General features: G+C 48.4%; 1 protein-coding gene across 1 annotated transcript in view; it reads left to right on the top strand.

Moving 5' to 3' along the window:
• LOC119970726 (microfibrillar-associated protein 3-like) overlaps positions 1-18,796 on the top strand; it is a 39,932-nt gene extending 21,136 nt beyond the window's left edge. Inside the window, exon 3 of the mRNA XM_038805800.1 lies at positions 17,402-18,796. Within this exon, the coding sequence (XP_038661728.1) occupies positions 17,402-18,336 (935 nt within the window). The 3' untranslated portion in view covers positions 18,337-18,796. The remainder of the gene's footprint in view (positions 1-17,401) is intronic.
• The last annotated feature ends 737 nt before the right edge of the window (positions 18,797-19,533 follow it).

Genomic DNA, 19,533 nt, shown 5'->3' with positions numbered 1-19,533 from the left:
CATTCCAAAGATCGCTATCTCTGGACTCTGCACCACCCGTGTGTTAAGCACCTTGGACATTGTCCTCGCGAACCCTTGCCAGACACTCTAAGCTCCGGGCATGCCCAAAACATGTGGGCATGGTTTGCAGGTCTGCCCTTGCACCTCATACAACTGTCTTCTACCCCAAAAAACCTGCTCATTCTCGCTGCCATCATGTGTGCCCGGTGGACCACCTTAAATTGAATTAGACTGAGCCTGGCACATGATGAGGAGGAATTAACCCTGCCCAGGACCTCTGCCCACAGACCCGCTCCCAACTCCTCATCTAGCTCCTCCTCCCACTTGCCCTTGAGCTCCTCCACCGGGGTTTCCTCCGCCTCCTGTAGTTCCTGGTAGATATCTGACACTCTCCCCTCCCCCACCCAGATGCCGGAGACCACCCTGTCCTGTACCCTCAGTGGCGGCAGCGTCAGAACGGCCACTACCTGTTTTTTCAGGAAGGCTCGTACTTGCAGATATTTAAAGGCGTTTCCTGGCGGCAGATTAAATTTGTCCTCTAGCGCGTTCAAACTGGGAAAGCTTCCGTCTATGAACAGATCTCCCATCGTTCTGATGCCTGCCCTCTGCCAGTTCTGGAACTTGCAGTATTTATTATCAGAGAGCTTAGAACTCCTGTCTTCCCCCTCTAACATAGACTCTCTGAACTCTTTTCTCTGTGTTTCACTGGACCACAGTGAGCACGGTTTCTCTTACATTGTGTTTTTGTTCCTCCCAGTATCACTAAAATACTCCTTTGAAACCTATCTCTTCATGGGAGAGCCATGAGATCGTGGCTTGAGCCTGTCTCTCAACTTCGCTGTTGAGCCAGAGGGGAGATGTGTAAATTATGGGGGTGATCTTCCGGCCGCGTTCCACCCGGATAGGAGCCAGTGTGGCCGGTAGATGCTGGGAGAGGCTCCCCCCCCCCCCCCCCCCCCGGCGCAGGTTTCCCGACAGGCAGTACGCCTCACCGAGCCTTGCCCATCTAAGTAGGTTTAAAACCCACTTTGGCGTGCTCAGCCCAGGGTCGATCGGGCTGCCGGCCTCCCCAGGGAGTCCCCAGTCGGGCGCTGTTCAGTACTGGTCCATGTAAACGTGGACCAGGCAGAATGGCACATTGGGGGCTTCCCCCAGGCCATCAGAGGTCATGGGTGGTCAGGGTCAGGGCAGGGTGGCTCCTCTGGCCCTCCCCCTTGAATGTGGAATTGCCAAGGTGTCTGGGTGGTACTGCCAGGGTGGCAGTGCCAGAGTGCCTGGATGCCAGGGTCCACTGCCAAGTGTCAAGGCTTGAGGGGGGGGGGGGCCATGCCCATGAAAGGAGGGTGGGTTGTATGAGGGGTGGGGGGGATGCAGGGCGAGAATAAAGGGGGTGTGTGAAGGGTGGGGGCCCTGGAAAGGGGGGGCCCAAAGGGGTTGTGAGAAGGCATGAAAAAGGGGGTCCCTCAGCGACCCCACAGAGGGGTGTCATCATTTGGGGTGTGGGTGGGGTGATGCCCATCTGTGTGTGTGAGGGGGTGGGGGTGACATTGCCAGTGGGTTAGTGGTGTAGGGGACTCTCAAGCTCACTTAGAGATCGGGGAATCCTTTCAAAATGGTGGGCCAATCTCTGAGGAGCCGGTCTGGTCAGTGAGTTCAGCTCCCCGGTGATGAAAATAATTCTAAGTCTGGGCTGGACCGGGGAGGAACTCCCCAGGGCCGAAACAAAGTTACTCATGGTGGGATTTACCGTCCAACCCACCGTGTGGTTCCCAGCGCCGGAGACAGCTCGTCAGTGGCATCGCCTGTGTCCACGGGATTTCTCGATGACTACACCCCTCGTCACCGGGAAACAATCGGTGGGATACGTTGCTCAGTTTCGCTGTTGCTAAAACTCTAATCCAGAACCTTAACCAACGTTCTGTCATCACGTTTTGGGTGAAACGCTGGCACTTGTTTTCGAGGAGCAACCCATGAATATGCCAGCCAAGAGCAAAATAGCCTGGTAGCTGGCAAATCGGTGTAAAAACAGAAAATGTGTGCAGAGCAAAACATAGTTACGTTTCAGGGCGACCAGCTCCTGCCAGAACTGGAAGAAGTTAGAGATTCAACTGCCTCTGAGCAGTGCAAACCTGGGGAAAAACGTGCGGGGTGGAAGGATTATTGGATTGGATTGGATTGGATTTGTTTATTGTCACGTGTGCCGAGGTACAGTGAAAAGTATTTTTCTGCAAGCAGCTCAACAGATCATTCAGTACATGGAAGAAAAGGGAATTAAACAAAATTCAAGAAAATCCATGAAAATACATAATAGGGCAACACAAGATATACAATGTAACTACATAAGCATTGGCATCGGATGAAGCATACAGGGTGTAGTGTTAATGAGGTCAGTCAATAAGAGGGTCATTTAGGAGTCTGGTGACAGCGGGGAAAACGCTATTTTTGAGTCTGTTCGTGCGTGTTCTCAGACTTCTGTATCCCCTGCCTGATGGAAGAAGTTGGAAAAGTGGGTAAGCCGGGTGGGAGGGATCCTTGATCATGCTGCCCGCTTTCCCCCGGCAGCGGGAGGTGTAGATGGAGTCCATGGATGGGAGGCAGGTTCGTGTGATGGACTGGGCGGTATTCACGACTCTGAAGTTCCTTGCGGTCCTGGGCTGAGCAGTTGCCCGATGGGATGTTTTCTATGGTGCATCTGTAAAAGTTGGTAATAGTTAATGTGGACATGCCGAATTTCCTTAGTTTCCTGAGGAAGTATAGGCGCTGTTGTGCTTTCTTGGTGATAGCGTCGACGTGGGTGGACCAGGACAGATTTTTGGTGATGTGCACCCCTAGGAATTTGAAACTGCTAACCATCTCCACCTCGGCCCCGTTGATGCTGACAGGGGTGTATACAGTACTTTGCTTCACCGGCTCTTTAGTTTTGCTGGCATTGAGGGAGAGATTGTTGTCGTTACACCACTCCACTAGGTTCTCTATCTCCCTCCTGTATTCTCCCTCCTGTATTCTCTATCTCCCTCCTGTATTATAAAGGATCAGATACGGGGAGAATTGTTTAAATGACAAAAGGGAAGACCGTGCAAGGCAAAAAAGGGTGGCAACGGGACAAGTCCAGAATTGGAAAGAGTGGGTGCGGAAGTGATGGTTCCATTTATATCTCCTATGTTAGGGGCTGGTTTAGCACAGTGGGCTAAACAGCTGGCTTGTAATGCAGAAAAATGCCAGCAGGTTCCGGAATGTGGCGACCAGGGGCTTTTCACAGTAACTTCATTGAAGCCTACTTGTGACAATAAGCGATTATTATTAAATCTCTAGCATTTTCCAGTTCAGCCGAAGGATTGTTGACCTGACACGTTAACCCTCTTTCTCTCTCCACAGATGCTGCCAGACCTGCTGATTCTTTCCAACATTTTCTGTTGCTCCCTTTGTGCAAACAGGCGTCTGTTTAGTGTTTTGCAATACGTAGTGAACAACAACAGGTGGAGATCTAACCCCTGTGGTTGCCGGCTGAACATGTCACGTTGACCTTTGGCTCAGAATAAAAGCTGAGGGTGGCTTGCGGTGTTTCGTCAAATCCACGAACTGCCCTGTTTCTGAGTGATGTGTTAACACAATGGGGGTCACATGTGGGCTATCAGTGCCAGCAGTGTGAAAGGATTGGCAGAGAACCTCATTCCCCTGCTCCTTCACCGTGGCCCTGTAAATGTTTCTTTTTAAAGTGAATATCCAATTTCCATGTTCCCGTTGAGACCACCACCTTTTTGAGACAGCACCTTTCACATCCTGGTTCCTGCTTTAAAAAAATTCTCCTTGTCTCATCCCTGTTTGTTTTTTAACCAGTTATCTTAAATCTGTTACCTCCGCCTCTTCATTCATTGGTAACAGTCTCTCTCTCTCTACTCCATAATGCCTTTTGATCTTGAGCACCTCTGCCGCATCTCCCTTTAACCTCTGTGCTCGAAGGAGATTTCCCTTTCTATTCACACAACTGAACTCCCTCCTCTCTGTTGACATTCCAGTAACCCTCCTCTGCGTGGTCTCCCAGCTCTTGCCCTCCTTTCTACTCTCGTGTTCAGAATTCCACACAACATTCCAGCTGGAAGTAATCCAGAGAATACTCTTGTGTTCAGATCCCACCGCTGCCACTCGTGGCATTTAAATTCAACTAATAAATCTGGAACATAAAATGTGGTCCAGCTTCAATCAGATGACAAATTCCAAAGATGTGTGGGTCAGGTGGGTTGGCCATGCTAAAAATTGCCCTTTGGTTATACATAGACACATAGAAAATGGGAGCAGGAGGAGGCCTTTTGGCCCTCCGAGCCTGCTCCGCCATTCATCACTGTCTTACATAGAATATTTTTTTTTTACATAAAATTTACAGTGCAGAAGGAGGCCATTCGGCCCATCGAGTCTGCACCGGCTCTTGGAAAGAGCATCCTACCCAAGGTCAACACCTCCGCCCTATCCCCATAACTCAGTAACCCCATCCAACACTAAGGGCAATTTTGGACACTAAGGGCAATTCCGGAGTACCCGGAGGAAACCCATGCACACACGGGGAGGATGTGCAGACTCTGCACAGACAGTGACCCAAGCCGGAATCGAACCTGGGACCCTGGAGCTGTGAAGCGATTGTGCTATCCACAATGCTACCGTGCTGTCATGGCTGATCATCCAACTCAATAGCCTATTCCTGCTTTCTCCCCATAGCCTTTGATCCCATTCTCCCTAAGTGCTATATCCAACCGCCTCTTGAATATATTCAAAGTTTTAGCATCAACTACTTCCTGTGGCAATGAATTCCACCGGCTCACCACTCTTTGTGTAAGAAATGTCTCCTTATCTCTGTCCGAAATGGTTTACCCTGAATCCTCAGACTGTGACCCCTGGTTCTGGACACACCCATCATTGGTAACATCTTCCCTGCATCTACCCTGTCTAGTCCGGTTAGAATTTTATAAGTCTCTGTGAGATCCCCCCTCATTCTTCTGAACTCCAGCGAGAACAATCCCAACCTAGTCAATCTCTCCTCATATGACAGTCCCGCCGTCCCTTATGTCGGGTTACAGGGATATGCGGGGGCGGGGGCCTAGATAGGGTGCTCTTTCAGAGGCTCGGTGAAGTCTCGAGGGGCTGAGATGCCTCCTTCTGCACTCTAGGGATTCTAAGGTTCTCTGGATATGTGTGGAATTGTAGATCATCCCCACTGCTTCTCTGCACAGTGTGTCAATCTTAACAACTCGCAGTGCCACCCACTGACACTATTAACCTGTTTCAAATGTTGTTGTCAAGATATGCACTCATGCACATAATGAGATACAGACAGGCAGTGACAGACACCCAGTGCAGTCAATCAACACACAGGACAGAACACAACCAATCACCAGACTAGAGGCGGGGTCTCCCACTATAAAACACACGAGGCATCAGCACTCTGCCTCTTTCCACTGATGACAACTGTAGTGATAGTCAGGGTGTATAAATCAGTTAGCACCTTCTACACGTGGCTGAGAGATATACTGGTCTAGATAGTTATAGTTAGCACACTTAGATTAGTAGGGTGTCAACCCACAGCAAGCTGTGTTCACTGTTACAGAAGTTCAATAAAGCGTATTGAACCAACGTCTAAGTTTGGAGTCTACTTTCCAGTACAGCTGCATCCAGTTGCAGTCCGTGTTACTCCAGGGTGAATAACACGACAGTTGGAGCACTACAAGCTTGAATGCAGGATATTTTGGAAATGTAGCTGAAGAACTAATTTAAGAAAATGCACATGATGGTGACCATGAAACTATCATCGGTTATTGTAAAAAGAAAACTATCTGGTTTACTCCTGCCCTTCAGGGAAGGAAATCTGCCGTCCGTACCTGGTCTGGCCTACATGTGACTCCAGATCCACAGCAACGTGGTTGAATCTTAATTGCCCCCTCAGTGAAAGGGCAATTAGGGATGGGCAACAATTGCCGGACTTGCCAATGACCCCCACATCCCACAAAATAATTTAAAAATTGCAGTTTTGAGTGCTGTTGTCTGTCAGGTGGTTTAAGCAATGTAAACAATCCTGTGATAGAGTTTGAAAAATAATGGAGAATCGTTGTGGCCAACAGTTATCCCTTGATCATAACTACGTCAACAAAAAACCAGGTCAACTTGGTTGTTCTTCTGATGTGTTTCTTGCCCCTCCCTGCTGTGCCCAATTAGCCATGTAGCAATGGTGACTACACTTGGATTGGTTGCCAGGTACTTTGGGATATCCAGAGGATGTGAGACGGTGTACTACCTGAATTCATTTCTTCCTTCTCTGGTGGTTGCTCCCAGGTGTGGTCTAGCCTCAGTCAGGAACACAATGTGTGTGGGATTGTAGATCGCCCCACTACTTCCTTGCATAGTGTGTCAATCTTAACATATTGCTGTGCCATGCACTGACACTATTAATAGAACATGGAACTTACAGTGCAGAAGGAGGCCATTCGGCCTATCAAGTCTGCACCGACCCACTTAATCCCTCACTTTCACCCTAACCCAATAACCCCTCCTAACCTTTTTGGTCACTAAGGGCAATTTATCATGGCCAATCCACCTAACCTGCACGTCTTTGGACTGTGGGAGGAAACCCACGCAGACATAAAGAGAGCTTGCACACTCTGCAGAGACAGTGACCCAGCAGGGAATCAAACCTGGGACCCTGGCGCTGTGAAGCCACAGTGCTATCCACTTGTGCCACCGTGCTGCCCAATCAAGGACTTTATTGCGGAACATTTAGAAAGCAGTGGCAGGATCAGTCAGAGTCAGCATGGATTTATGAAGGGGAAATCATGCTTGACAAATCTGTTGGAATTCTTTGAAGATGTAACCAGTACAGTTGACAAGGGGGAGCCAGTCGAAGTGGTATTTTTGGACTTTCAGAAGGCGTTTGACAAAGTCCCGCATAAGAGATTATTGTGCAAAATTAAAGCACATGGAATTGGGGGAAGTGTATTGAGGTGGATAGAAAACTGGTTGGCAGAGAGGAAACAAAGAGTAGGGATTAATGGGTCCTTTTCAAATTGGCAGGCAGTAACTAGTGGGGTACCACAGGGATCGGTGCTGAGACCCCAGCAATTCACAATATATATTAATGATTTGGATGAGGGAACAAAATGTAACATCTCAAAGTTTGCAGATGATATCAAGTTGGGTGGGAGGGTGAATTGTGACAAGGATGTAGGAATCGTACAGCAAGATCTGGACAGGTTGGGCGAGTGGGCAAATCAATGGCAGATGCAGTATAATTTGGATAAGTGTGAGGTTATTCACTTTGGAAGCAAAAACAGGAAGGCAGAATACTACCTGAATGGTTGTAAATTGGGAGTGTGCAGCGGGACCTGGGTGTCCTTGTGCACCAGTCGCTGAAGGTAAGCATGCAGGTGCAGTAGGCGGTAAAGAAGGCTAATGGTATGTTGGCCTTCATTGCGAGAGGTTTCAAGTATAGAAGCAGGAATGTGTTGCTGCTATTGTACAGGGCCTTGGTGAGGCCACACTTGGAGTATTGTGCGCAGTTTTGGTCTCCTTTTATGAGGAAGGATGTTCTTGCTCTCAAGGGAGTGCAGCGAAGGTTTACCAGACTGATTCCAGGGATGGCGGGACTGTCATATGAGCAGAGGTTGACTAGGTTGGGATTGTTCTCGCTGGAGGTCAGACGAATGATGGGGGGGATCTCATGGAGATTTATAAAATTCTAACAGGACTAGACAGGGTAGATGCAGGGAAGATGTTCCCAATGGTGAGTGTGTCCAGGATCAGGGGTCACAGTCTGAGGATTCTGGGTAAACCATTTCAGACAGAGATGAGGAGACATTTCTTCACACAAAGAGTGGTGCGCCTGTGGAATTCATTGCCACAGGAAGTAGTTGATGCTAAAACATTGAATATATTCAAGAGGCGGCTAGATGTAGCACTTGGGTGAATGAGATCAAAGGCTATGGGGAGAAAGCAGGATTAGGCTATTGAGTTGGACAATCAGCCACGCTTGTGATAAATGGCGGAGCAGGCTCGAAGGGCCAAAAGGCCTCCTCCTGCTCCTATCTTCTATGTATCTATGTAATCTGTTTATATCCTTGGAACCCGCAAGCTTGAAGGAAGCATCTTCTGGCAGTGGAACCGAAGGCCTAATTTAATAAAATGCACATTTCTCTTTAGTCGTGTGTGTGGCTTTACTGAGGTTACATGATATTGGAGATGGTCAATGGCTTCCAGTTAATTACAGGCCCTGTAACCCACTTAAATTTCTCTCTGTGGACCCTCTCTGTTGACAGTTAGTGTACTGATTTGCCATCGTCCCAGAAAAGAGGCTTGAAACGCTTGCATTGAAGGATGAAAATGCATTAGAAGCAGTTCACAGATGGTTCACTTGGCTTGATACCTGGGATGGGAAGGGGTTGCCTTATGAGGAAAGGTTGGACAGGCTTGGGCCTGTTTCCATTGGAGTTCAAAAGAATGAGAGGCGATCTTATTGAAACATACAAGATCTGGAGCGTGCAGAAAGGATGTCTCGTCTGGCTGGAGAACTAGAGGACAACATTTAAAAAGAAGCGTTCTCCTATTGAAGGTGGAGATGGGAAGAAGGGAGTCAAAGGTTATTGGAGGTAGGCAGAATGTGAAGCTGAGGCCTCAATTAGATATGTCACGATCTTATTGAATGGTGGAGCTGGCTGAATTGGCTCCTCCTGCACCTAATTCAATGCACTTTAGAGTTGCCCGTTAGTATCGTCATTAATACAATGCCAATTGAGCAGTGATAGCCACTGTCGTATTGCTGGAGTGCCACATGTTGAGACTCAGCTGACCTGACTTTAGGAACAATCTAGGTTTCCTCGATCTTCCATTGTCCAAAAAGAGAAATGATAGTTTAATCTTTTAAGCAGGTGAAGAGCATTCATTTGAAAATCATTTCTTATCTCAGATGTTGTTGGGTGTACATAGATTGCTCATTTTATCACAAAAGGCATGGGGCTCGAACACAAACCACAGAGGCTTATTAAAGAGGCAAATAAATTTTTAAAAATGGAAGCAAATATTTCATTTCAGCTGACCGTGCATATTTCAAGGCTTCAGGTTTGATTTAGAGGAAAACTAAGTATCGATAGTTGAATTGTAAATGGGTACGAAGTACATTTAATTGCACCATTAAAATGGTAGGTGTCAGCTTTAGCTTAGTGTGTAGTAACGAGTCAGAAGCTTGTCTATGACAGTCAACTGCAGAACATAAAAAACAAAGAAGAAAAAAGTACAGCACAGGAACAGGCCCTTCGGCCCTCCAAGCCTAAGCCGACCGTGCTGCCCGTCTAAACTAAAATCTTCTACACTTCCGGGGTCTGTATCCCTCTATCCCCATCCTATCCATTTATTTGTCGATTCCCCTTAAATGTCACTATGGTCCCTGCTTCCACTACCTCCTCCGGCAGTGAGTTCCAGGCACCCACTACCCTCTGTGTAAAAACCTTGCCTCGTACATCTCCTCTAAACCTTGCCCCTCGCACCTTAAACCTATGCCCCCTAGTAATTGACCCCGCTACCATGGGAAAAAGTCTCTGACTATCCACTCTGTCTATGCCCCTCATAATTTTGTAGACCTCTATCAGGTCGCCCCTCAACCTCCTTCATTCCAGTGAGAACAAACCGAGTTTATTCAACCTCTTCTCACAGCTAATGCCCTCCATACAAGGCAACATCCTGCTAAATCTCTTCTGCACCCTCTCTAAAGCCTCCACATCCTTCTGGTAGTGTGGCGACCAGAACTGAACACTATACTCCAAGTGTGGCCTAACTAAGGTTCTATACAGCTGCATCATGACTTGCCAATTTTTATACTCAATGCCCCGGCCAATGAAGGCAAGCATGCCGTATGCCTTCTTGACTACCTTCTCTACCTGTGTTGCCCCTTTCAGTGACCTGTGGACGTGTACACCAAGATCTCTCTGACTGTCAATGCTCTTGAGGGTTCTACCATTCACTGTATATCCCTATCTGTATTAGACCTTCGAAAATGCATTACTTCACATTTGTCCGGATTAAACTCCATCTGCTATCTCTCCGCCCAAGTCTCCAAACGATCTAAATCCTGCTGTGTCCTCTGACAGTCCTCATCGCTATCCGCAATTCCACCAACCTTTGTGTCGTTTGCAAACTTACTAATCAGACCAGTTACGTTTTCCTCCAAATCATTGATATATACTGCGAACAGCAAAGGGCCCAGCACTGATCCCTGCGGAACACCACTGGTCACAGCTCTCCAATCAGAAAAGCACCCTTCCATTGCTACTCTCTGCCTTCTATGACCTAGCCAGTTCTGTATCCAAAGTCCAGGCTAATACACTGGTGCGGTGCTGAGGGAATGCTGCACTGCTGGATTTGCCGTCTGGGTGATCCGTTAAACCGAGGATCTATACTCCCTCTCTCGTGAACCCCCGCGCTCTCTGCAACCTATCCCCAGCTCCTGGCCAACATTCCCCGCTCATCCAACATCGCTCAATAGAAAACTACAGGTCCTCATCACATTGGAGTTGTGTGGGACCGCCTCGCTTGTGTACAAATAAACTGCGATTTTCCTGATAACCGAGTCCTTTACTTTTCCCGCTTGGAAAAGGATCGAGAAAGAGAGGGAACGGATTTAAAATGATTTGCAAAAGAAGCAAATGTGATGTGAGAAATAACATTTTCACACAGCCAGTGGGTCGGGTCTGGAACGCACTGCCTGGAAACGTGGTGGATGTAGGTTCAATTCAAGAGGGCATTAGATGATTATTTGAACAGAACCAAACAGAAACAGGGGATACGGGGAAAAGACAAGGAGATGGCCTGAATCATGATGTTCGCCGGAAGAGCCAATGTAGGCACGATGGGCCAAATGGCCGCCATCTGCGACGTAACAGTTCTGTGATTCTGTAAGGGATTGGGATGGTCTTAGGATGTGGAAGGTGCTATATAAATGTAAGTCTGTCTATCTATCTTTTGTTCGAGCCTATTTCATTGACTGCTGAAAAGTACATTTGAAATATCTTTTTAAATTTATTTTCACGGGACGTGGGCTTCCCTGGTTAGGCCTGCATCATTGCAAATCCTTAATTGTCCTTCGGAAGGTGGTGCTGAGTTGCCTTCTCATATGAAATGAAATGAAATAAAAATCACTTATTGTCACAAGTAGGCTTCAATGAAGTTACTGTGAAAAGCCCCTAGTCGCCACATTCCGGCGCCTGTTCGGGGAGGCTGGTACGGGATTTTTGCAGTCCTTCAGGTGTAGGTACACCCACTGTGCTGTTAGGGAGTGAATTTCAGAATTTTGACCCAGTGACAGTGAAGGAACGCCCATATATTTCCAAGTCAGGATGGTGAGTGACTTGGAGGGGAACCTCTAGGTGGTGGTGTTCGCAGGTGGCAGTGGGCATGAATTTGGAAGGTGCTGCCTCAGAGGCCTTGGTGAGTTGCTTCAGTGCATCTTGCAGATGGTACACACGGCTGTTACTGTCCGTCAGTGATGGAGGGTTTGAATGTTTTTGGAAGGGGTGCCAATCAAGCGGGGCTGCTTTGTCCTGGATGGTGTCGAGCTTCTTGAGTGTTGGAGCTGCACTCACTCAGGCAAGAGTATTCCTGCACACTCCTGACTTGTGCCTTGCAGTTGGTGGACAGGCTTTGGGGGGTCAGGAGGTAAGTTATTCGCTGTAAAATTCCTAACCTTTGATCTGCCCTGGTATCCACAATATTAATATGGGTAGGCCAGATCAGGTTCTGATCAGTGGCAACCCCCAGGATGTTGATAATGAGGGATTCAGTGATGGTAATGCCATTGAATGTCATTGGGCGATGGTTTGATTCTCTCTCGTTGGTGATGGTCATTGTCCTGCACTTGCCTGGTGTGAATGTTACTTGCACGTGAACTGCTTCAGTATCTGAGGAGGCATGAATGGTGCTGAACATTGTGCAGTCAACAGCGAACATCCTCACATCTGACCTTATGTTGGAAGGAAGGTCATTGATGAAGCAGCTGAAGATGGTTGGGCCTAGGACACTACCCTGAGGAACTCCTGCAGTGATGTCCTGGAGCTGAGATGACTGACCTCCAACCACCACAACCATCTTCTTCCTTTGTGCCAGGTATGACTCCAACCAGTGGAGAGTTCCGCCCTTATTCCCATTGACTCCAAGGAGCTCGGGCTCCTTGACACCAAACTCGATCAAATGATGGCTTAATGACAAAGGAAGTTACTCTCACCTCACCTCTGGCATTCAGCTCCTTCTCCCATGTTTAAGCCAAAGCTGTAATGAGGTCAGGAGCTTAGTGACCCTGGCAGAACCCAAACTGAGTGTCCGTGACCGGGTTATTGCTGAGTAAGTGCTGCTTGATAGCACTGTTGATGACTCCTTTCATTACTTTACTGATTGTGAGAGTAGACTTTTAGGACTGAGTTGGATTTGTCCTGGGTTATGTGTTCAGGATACATTTTTCACTTTGCCGGGTAGATGCCCGTGGTATAGTTATACTGGAGCAGCTTGGCTAGGGGTGCAGCAAGTTCTGAAGCACAAGGCTTCAATGCTATTAATGGAATATTGTCAGGGCCCATAGCCTTTGCAGTATCCAGTGCCTTCAGCTGCTTCTTAATATCACATGGGGTGAATCGAATTGGCTGAAGACTGACATCTGTGTAGGACGCCGAGATGGATTGCCCACTTGGCACCCCTGGCTGAAGATTAGTGTGAATACTTGTCTTTTTCACTGATGTCCTGGGATCCTCCATCATAGAGGATGGGGATATTTGTGGAACCTCCTCCTCCTCCAGTGAGTTGTTTCACGGCTGGATATGGCAGGACTGCAGAGCTTAGATCTGATCCGTTGGCTGTGGGATCGCTTAGCTCTGTCTATCATTTGCTGCTTCTGTTGCTCGGCACACAAGTAGTCCTGAGTTGTAGCTTCACTAGTTCGACACCTCATTTTTTGGTATGCCCGGCGTTGCTCCTGGCATGTCCTCCAGCAATCTTCATCGAACCAGGGTTGGTCCCCTGGCTTTGTGAAAAAATGAAATGAAAATCGCTTATTATCACAAGTAGGCTTCAAATAAAGTTACTGTGAAAAGCCCCTAGTCGCCACATTCCGGCGCCTGTTCGGGGAGGCTGGTACGGGAACCGACCCATTCTGCTGGCCTGCCTTGGTATGCTTTAAAAGCCAGCGATTTAGCCCTGTGTGCTAAACCAGCCCTTATGAAATGCAAATCGCTTATTGTCACAAGTAGGCTTCAAATGAAGTTACTGTGAAAAGCCCCTAGTTGCCACATTCCGCCGCCTGTTCGGGGAGGCTGGTATGGGAATTGAACCCACACTGCTGGCCTTGTTCTGCTTCACAAGCCAGCTGTTTAGCCCACTGTGCTAAACCAGCCCCTGTGGTAAGGGTAGCATGGGGGAAAGGCCAGGCAATGAGGTTACAGATTGTGGCTGAGCATAATTCTGCTGCTGCTGATGGCCCACGGCGCCTCAGTCTTGAGTTACTAAATCTGTTCTGAATCTGTCCCATTTAACACGGTGGCGGGGTATCCTCAATGTGAAATCGGGACTTTGTCTCCCCATGGACTGTGAGGTGGTCATGGACAAATGGTGAGCATGAGTTCCAGTATGTTTTTCCCTCTTGTTGGCTCCCCCACTACCTGTCGCAGACCCAGTCTAGCTGTTATGCCCTTAAGGCCTGGCCAGTAGTAGCCATGAGACTTCATGGGGTCCAGAGTCAATGTTGAGGACTTCCAGGACAACTCCCTCCCGCCCAGATACCACTGTGTCGCCACCTCTGCTGGGTCTGTCCTTCCGCTGAGACAGGACATACCCAGGCATGGTGATAGTGGTGTCTGGGACGTTTGGATTCTGCCAGGGTCACTGAGCTCCTGACCTCATTACAGCTTTGGCTTAGGTGAGGTGAGAGTGTCCTCCTTTGTCATTAAGGCAACATTTGATCGAGTTTGGTGTCAAGGAGCCCGAGCTAAACTGGAGTCAATGGGAATAAGGGGGGAACTCTCCACTGGTTGGAGTCATACCTGGCACAAAGGAAGCTAGTTGCGGTGATTGGAGGTCAATCATCTCAGCTCCAGGACATCACTGCCGGAGTTCCTCAGGGTAGTGTCCTCATCTTCAGCTGCTTCACCAGTGGCCTTCCCTCCAACATAAGGTCAGATGTGAGGATGTTCGCTGACGCCTGCACAATGTTCAGCACCATTCGTGACTCCTCAGATACTGAAGCAGTTCACGTGTAAGGCATGATTCCGTGAGTGTGACTATGTCAGGCTGTTGCTTGATTAGTCTGTGAGACAGCTCTCCCCATTTTGACACCAGCTCCAAGATATTAGTAAGGAATGTCGACAGGGCTGGACTTGCCATCGTGGTTTCCAATTCTGAGGTCGATGCTGGATGGCCCGTGGTGGTGTGTTTGACGGGTAAGACAGAGATTTGGTACATTGCAAGTTGGGGCCAGGAATAAGAAGATATCATTTTGTTTCAAATTATCACTGTAGGGGATGGAGTCAGTTATTCCCGCCGTCCTGTTCTTCAAGATTGCAAGAACATTGATGTAATTCAGCACTTCTGGAAGTCCCACGCGGCACTTCACCATGCTATTTTTAAATAACCCCCAAAGCCTTGCAGAGATATGAAGCCTGCTGATATAATGTGCACTCTTGCCAACTGCTTGATGTCTGGTACTGTCATCCATCAGTGGTTTGGCCATTGTAAGGAAACAATCCAGCTGGGCATTTCTGTCACACCGAGATGCAGTTGATTATCTTAATGCTGCCAATGGTGATGATAATCCCAATGTGTTTCGCCCTGGATAAGCGGAGCAATCGAGCGGGCTGCTTTGTCCTGGATGACATGGAACATTTTGAGTTCAATGTCATCCAGGAAAGTGGGGAATATTCCATTACACGGTAGGGGCAGCACGGTAGCATTGTGGCTAGCACAATTGCGTCACAGCTCCAGGGTCCCAGGTTTGGTTCCTGGCTTGGGTCACTGTCTGTGCGGAGTCTGAACGTTCTCCTCATGTCTGCGTTGGTTTCCTCCGGGTGCTCCGGTTTCCTCCCACAGTCCAAAGATGTGCAGGTTAGGTGGATTGGCCGTGCTAAATTGCCCTTAGTGTCCAAAATTGCCCTTAGTGTTGGGTGGGGTTGCTGGGTTATGGGGATAGGGTGGCGGTGTGGGCTTGGGTAGGGTGCTCTTTCCAAGAGCTGGTGCAGACTGGATGGGCTGAATGGCCTCCTTCTGCACTGTAAATTCTATTATTCTATGTAAATTCTATGATCACACTTCTGACTTGTACCTTGTCGGTGGTGGACACGCTTTGGGGAGTCTGTAAGTGAGTTATTCACCGCAGAATTCCCAGCCTTTGACCTGCTCTTGTAGCCACAGTATTTATGTGGCGAGTCCAGTTCAGTTTCCGATCAATGGTAAAACCCCAGGGTGTTGATAGTGGGGGTCTCAGTGGTGTTAATGTCATTGAATATCACGAGGCGATGATTTGATTCCCTCTTATTGGAAATGGTCGTCGCCTGGCACTTGTGTGGCGTGAATGTTACTTGTTACTTGTCAGCCCAAGCTAGGATATTGTCCAGGTCTTTCTGCATTTGGACATGGTTGTGGGTTCAAATCCCACTGTCGTCTTGAACAAAAAATATTGGCTGACACTCCAGTGCAGTATTGGGAGAGTGCTGCACTGTTGCAGGTTTGATCACGCTTTCAACCAAAGTATTCCCATGTGGATGAAAAAGATCCCATGGCAATATATTGAAGAAAGTGTTCCTCCCCCCCAGTGCCCTAGTCAATATTCTTCTCCAATCAGGTGGCATTTCCATTTATTTATGGGCTTGCTCTGTGCCAGTCAATTGCCATTATTGCTGCATTACAACAGTGGCTGCAATTCAGGAGTATTTAATTGGCTGTAAAGTGCTTTGAGGTTGTTACATTGATGCAACTTCATTACTTTGCTTCTAATCCATTAATTATTAAATTTCCATTAATTTGCATCAACGCTGATCTGTAGATGTAACAGATATTGGTGTTCCGCTTTAAGGCTGATCTACCAAAGAAGCAACGGTGCCAAGAAAAGCCGTTATCAAACCACAGTGAGAATCAAAGTACTTCAGTTCCTGTATTCCCTCCATGGCCTCACTCCTGCCTATCTCCGCACCCTCTTCCAGTCCTACAACTCTCTGCCCCCCCCCCCCCCCCCCCGGCCAACCCTGACCTCTTCCACATCACCCATTTTCTTCACCCTGACATTAGTACCCGTGCCATGCAGGTCCTAAATTCTGAGATTCCTTTTTGTCTCCACACCTCTCTCTCTATCCCCCCCCCCCCCGCCCTCTCTCTCCTTCTTTCAGCCGCTGCTTAGAACCAACCTCCTTGACTAAGCATTTGGCCCCCTCGTCTGTCTTAATGCCTCCTCGTCTGTCTTAATGCCTCCTCTTTGGTTGAGTGCTAGTTTTGACCTGATTATGCTCCTGAGAAGTACCTTGGCATTTTATAAAAACCTATGCCTCACTAAGTTCATGACTTTAAATAAATACAAGGTGCTGTTCTATTACAAATAGGACAAACCAACAATAAAGAAATAGAACTGAGATTTCTGGGCCTCATACTCCAGTTATGGTCCTATAAATCTAACAAAGTGAAGGTGTTATTCTGTCTGGCGAAAATGGTTGTGAATTGATATTGGCTTAGTTTACACAAAGCATTGTACTTAGGTTGTGGGCAACATGGGCATGACACTCTTTCTGCCCTCGGGGCAGCAACGGACGGGCAGTTAAGACTTCAGCTCAGTTGGCTGGATGGCTGGTTCGCAATGCAGGGCAAGGCCATCAGCGTGGGTTCAATTGACGCTTTCAATCAAGGTGTACCCATGTGGATGAAAAAGATCCCATGGCAATATTTTGAAGAAAGTGTTCCCCCCCCCCCCCCTCCCCCGCCGTGCCCTAGTCAAGATCTGAGGTTATCCATGAAGGCCCCACCTTCTCAACCTTGCCCCTCGCCTGAGACGTGGCGACCCTCAGGTTAAACCACCACCGGCCAGCTCTCTCTCCCCCTCAAAGGGGAGAGCAGCCTATGGTCATCTGGGACTCTGGTGACTTTATCTTACCTTTACAATAGGGGAATTATCAACCAAGTGTGGGGGTTAAGTGGGTCGGTGCAGACTTGATGGGCCGAATGGCCTCCTTCTGCACTGTATGTTCTTTGAATCTACAATCTAATCCCCCCCAAAAAAACTACATATGTGTGGGAGGGGGGCAAATTATTGGAAAAGCTTAAATAAAAAGTTTGGTGTGAGATAGTTTTTATTCTTGATGAGCGTTTTGCTGCTTGATTGACTTAAAAAGGTTTTTCTTTATTGTTTCACCAGAAAATAGTTGGATTTCGGATAGTGGACTGTTAAACATCACCACGGTTTCGTTTGGTGACCGAGGCAAGTATACATGTGTGGCCTCAAACCTCTATGGCAGTGTCAATTACACGGTGACTCTCAGGGTCATCTTCACCTCGGGAGATATGGGCATTTACTATATGATTGTTTGCCTAGTCGCGTTCACCATTGTGATGATCCTGAACATCACCCGCCTGTGCATGATGAGCAGCCACCTCAAGAAGACGGAGAAAGCCATCAATGAGTTCTTCAGGACCGAGGGAGCGGAGAAGCTGCAAAAGGCCTTTGAGATCGCCAAGCGCATCCCGATCATCACCTCCGCCAAGACGCTGGAACTGGCTAAAGTCACCCAGTTTAAGACGATGGAGTTTGCCCGGTACATTGAGGAACTTGCCCGAAGTGTTCCCCTTCCGCCTCTCATCATGAACTGCAAGATGTTTGTGGAGGAGATGATGGAGGTTGTGGGCATGGAGGAGCCCAGCCATATCTACGTCGGAGCTGGGCCAGCGAGCCAAGACCCCCGAGACGAAGTGTACACTATCCCCAATTCTTTAAAGCGGAGTAACTCTTCGGCCGGGGACTCGGACGAGTCGTCCTTGCACGAGCAGCCCCAGCACATTGCAATTAAAGTCTCGGTGCACCCCTTGAGCAGCGAGGAGAACCTTGAGAGCGAGTGCCAACAGGCTAGCGAACGGCCGCCAGAGCAAGAGACCACGCAGGTGGAGGCAGAGCACGCTGGGGTTGAAAATAGCCCGCAGGTTGGGCCGGCGGTGACGGAAGGTGCCGTCGAGGTTGAGCCAGCGGTGACTGAGAAGGCCAACAACGTCACGGCAGTGGTGGTGGAAAACGGCACCCTTCCGAAGCCGGCCGTGATTGGGAGAACCCCCCGGGTTATTTACGAGAGCCATGTGTAACTGGGCCAAAGCTGGGCACCCTCCTCATACCCCTTCGTGCTTGGGGGGGGGCCACCACATGATGTGACCTTAACAATAAAAGCCTTAACCAGACGAGGATCATTGCAGAAGAGAAGCAAATGTAATAATGCATGAATTTTGTTTAAATTCTGTTGCATTAGGATGCTCTAGGTTATCACTGACATTGTATCTAGGTGCTTGACAGGCTTGGGGACAAAACAAAAACGACTTTGAAGGTTTCCTTAAACAAGTAAACTCCCACTTCAAAATTCTGCTCAGCGAGACACTTGTAGGCCAATGTAACCATCCATTGAACTATTTATTCTGGCAATTTGAGCTCACTGCCCCACTCTCAGTTGGTCAGGTACGTTATTAAGTTGTCGCGCACATGCTTCAAGCAGAAACCAGGTGGCCTGCTAGAAATTCTGTAATCTTTGGAGTAAATTTCCAAACACCCGTACGCAAGTATCTCATTCCTGTGATTGAAAAGGGAGTGTTGGGAGGGGGCGGAGGGTTGGAAATCACTCAGAAAATACTGGCAAGGCACTGTAAATCAGTCAAAGAAAGATCGATTAGTGTTTTAGATGGAGATCGTTCTTCGGAACTGGGGAGATGAGAATTATTTTACACGGCAAAAGAAAGGAGAAAAATATAACCTACAGTTGTGTAGCACCCACCCACCTCCAGACCTCTGACAGCACCTTACGATGAAGCACTTTTCGAAGTGTGTCGTGATGTGGAAAAACATAGCAGCCTATTTGTACACAACAAGACCCCATTAGCGGCAATCTGATTTAGTGGCTTGGATTCGGGCCTAAGAGTTGGCTGCGGAGAATTCCTGCTCCTAGAGTCCGGTGGGGTCTTTTACACTCACCTGAAAGGGCAGAAAAGAGTCTCAGCGGCCCTCCCAAACCCCCCCCCCCACACACACACACACACTCCCCACCTGCCCTCCCCAATACCAGACCGGTTTCCACGTGGGGTTCGCTGCTTTGCTCTCTGCACCAGGGGTTTGAACCCGCAGCGCTCTGCTTCAGAGACAAGAGCCCCACTGAGCCCCAGCTGACCCGTCAGGAGGAAAAACATAAAAGGAAAAAGGAAAGTCCTGTTCTTGTGGTGCTGAACGGTTCTGTTACTGAACTAGTGATTCGCAGAGATGCTCCAATGATGCAGCAAATCAGAGCCACTAGGGGTGGG

The sequence above is a fragment of the Scyliorhinus canicula genome, chromosome 8, assembly GCF_902713615.1.
Source record: "Scyliorhinus canicula chromosome 8, sScyCan1.1, whole genome shotgun sequence".
Taxonomy (NCBI): domain Eukaryota; kingdom Metazoa; phylum Chordata; class Chondrichthyes; order Carcharhiniformes; family Scyliorhinidae; genus Scyliorhinus; species Scyliorhinus canicula.
Note: the sequence above shows the minus strand (reverse complement) of the source record. Positions and strands in the feature narration are given on the sequence as shown.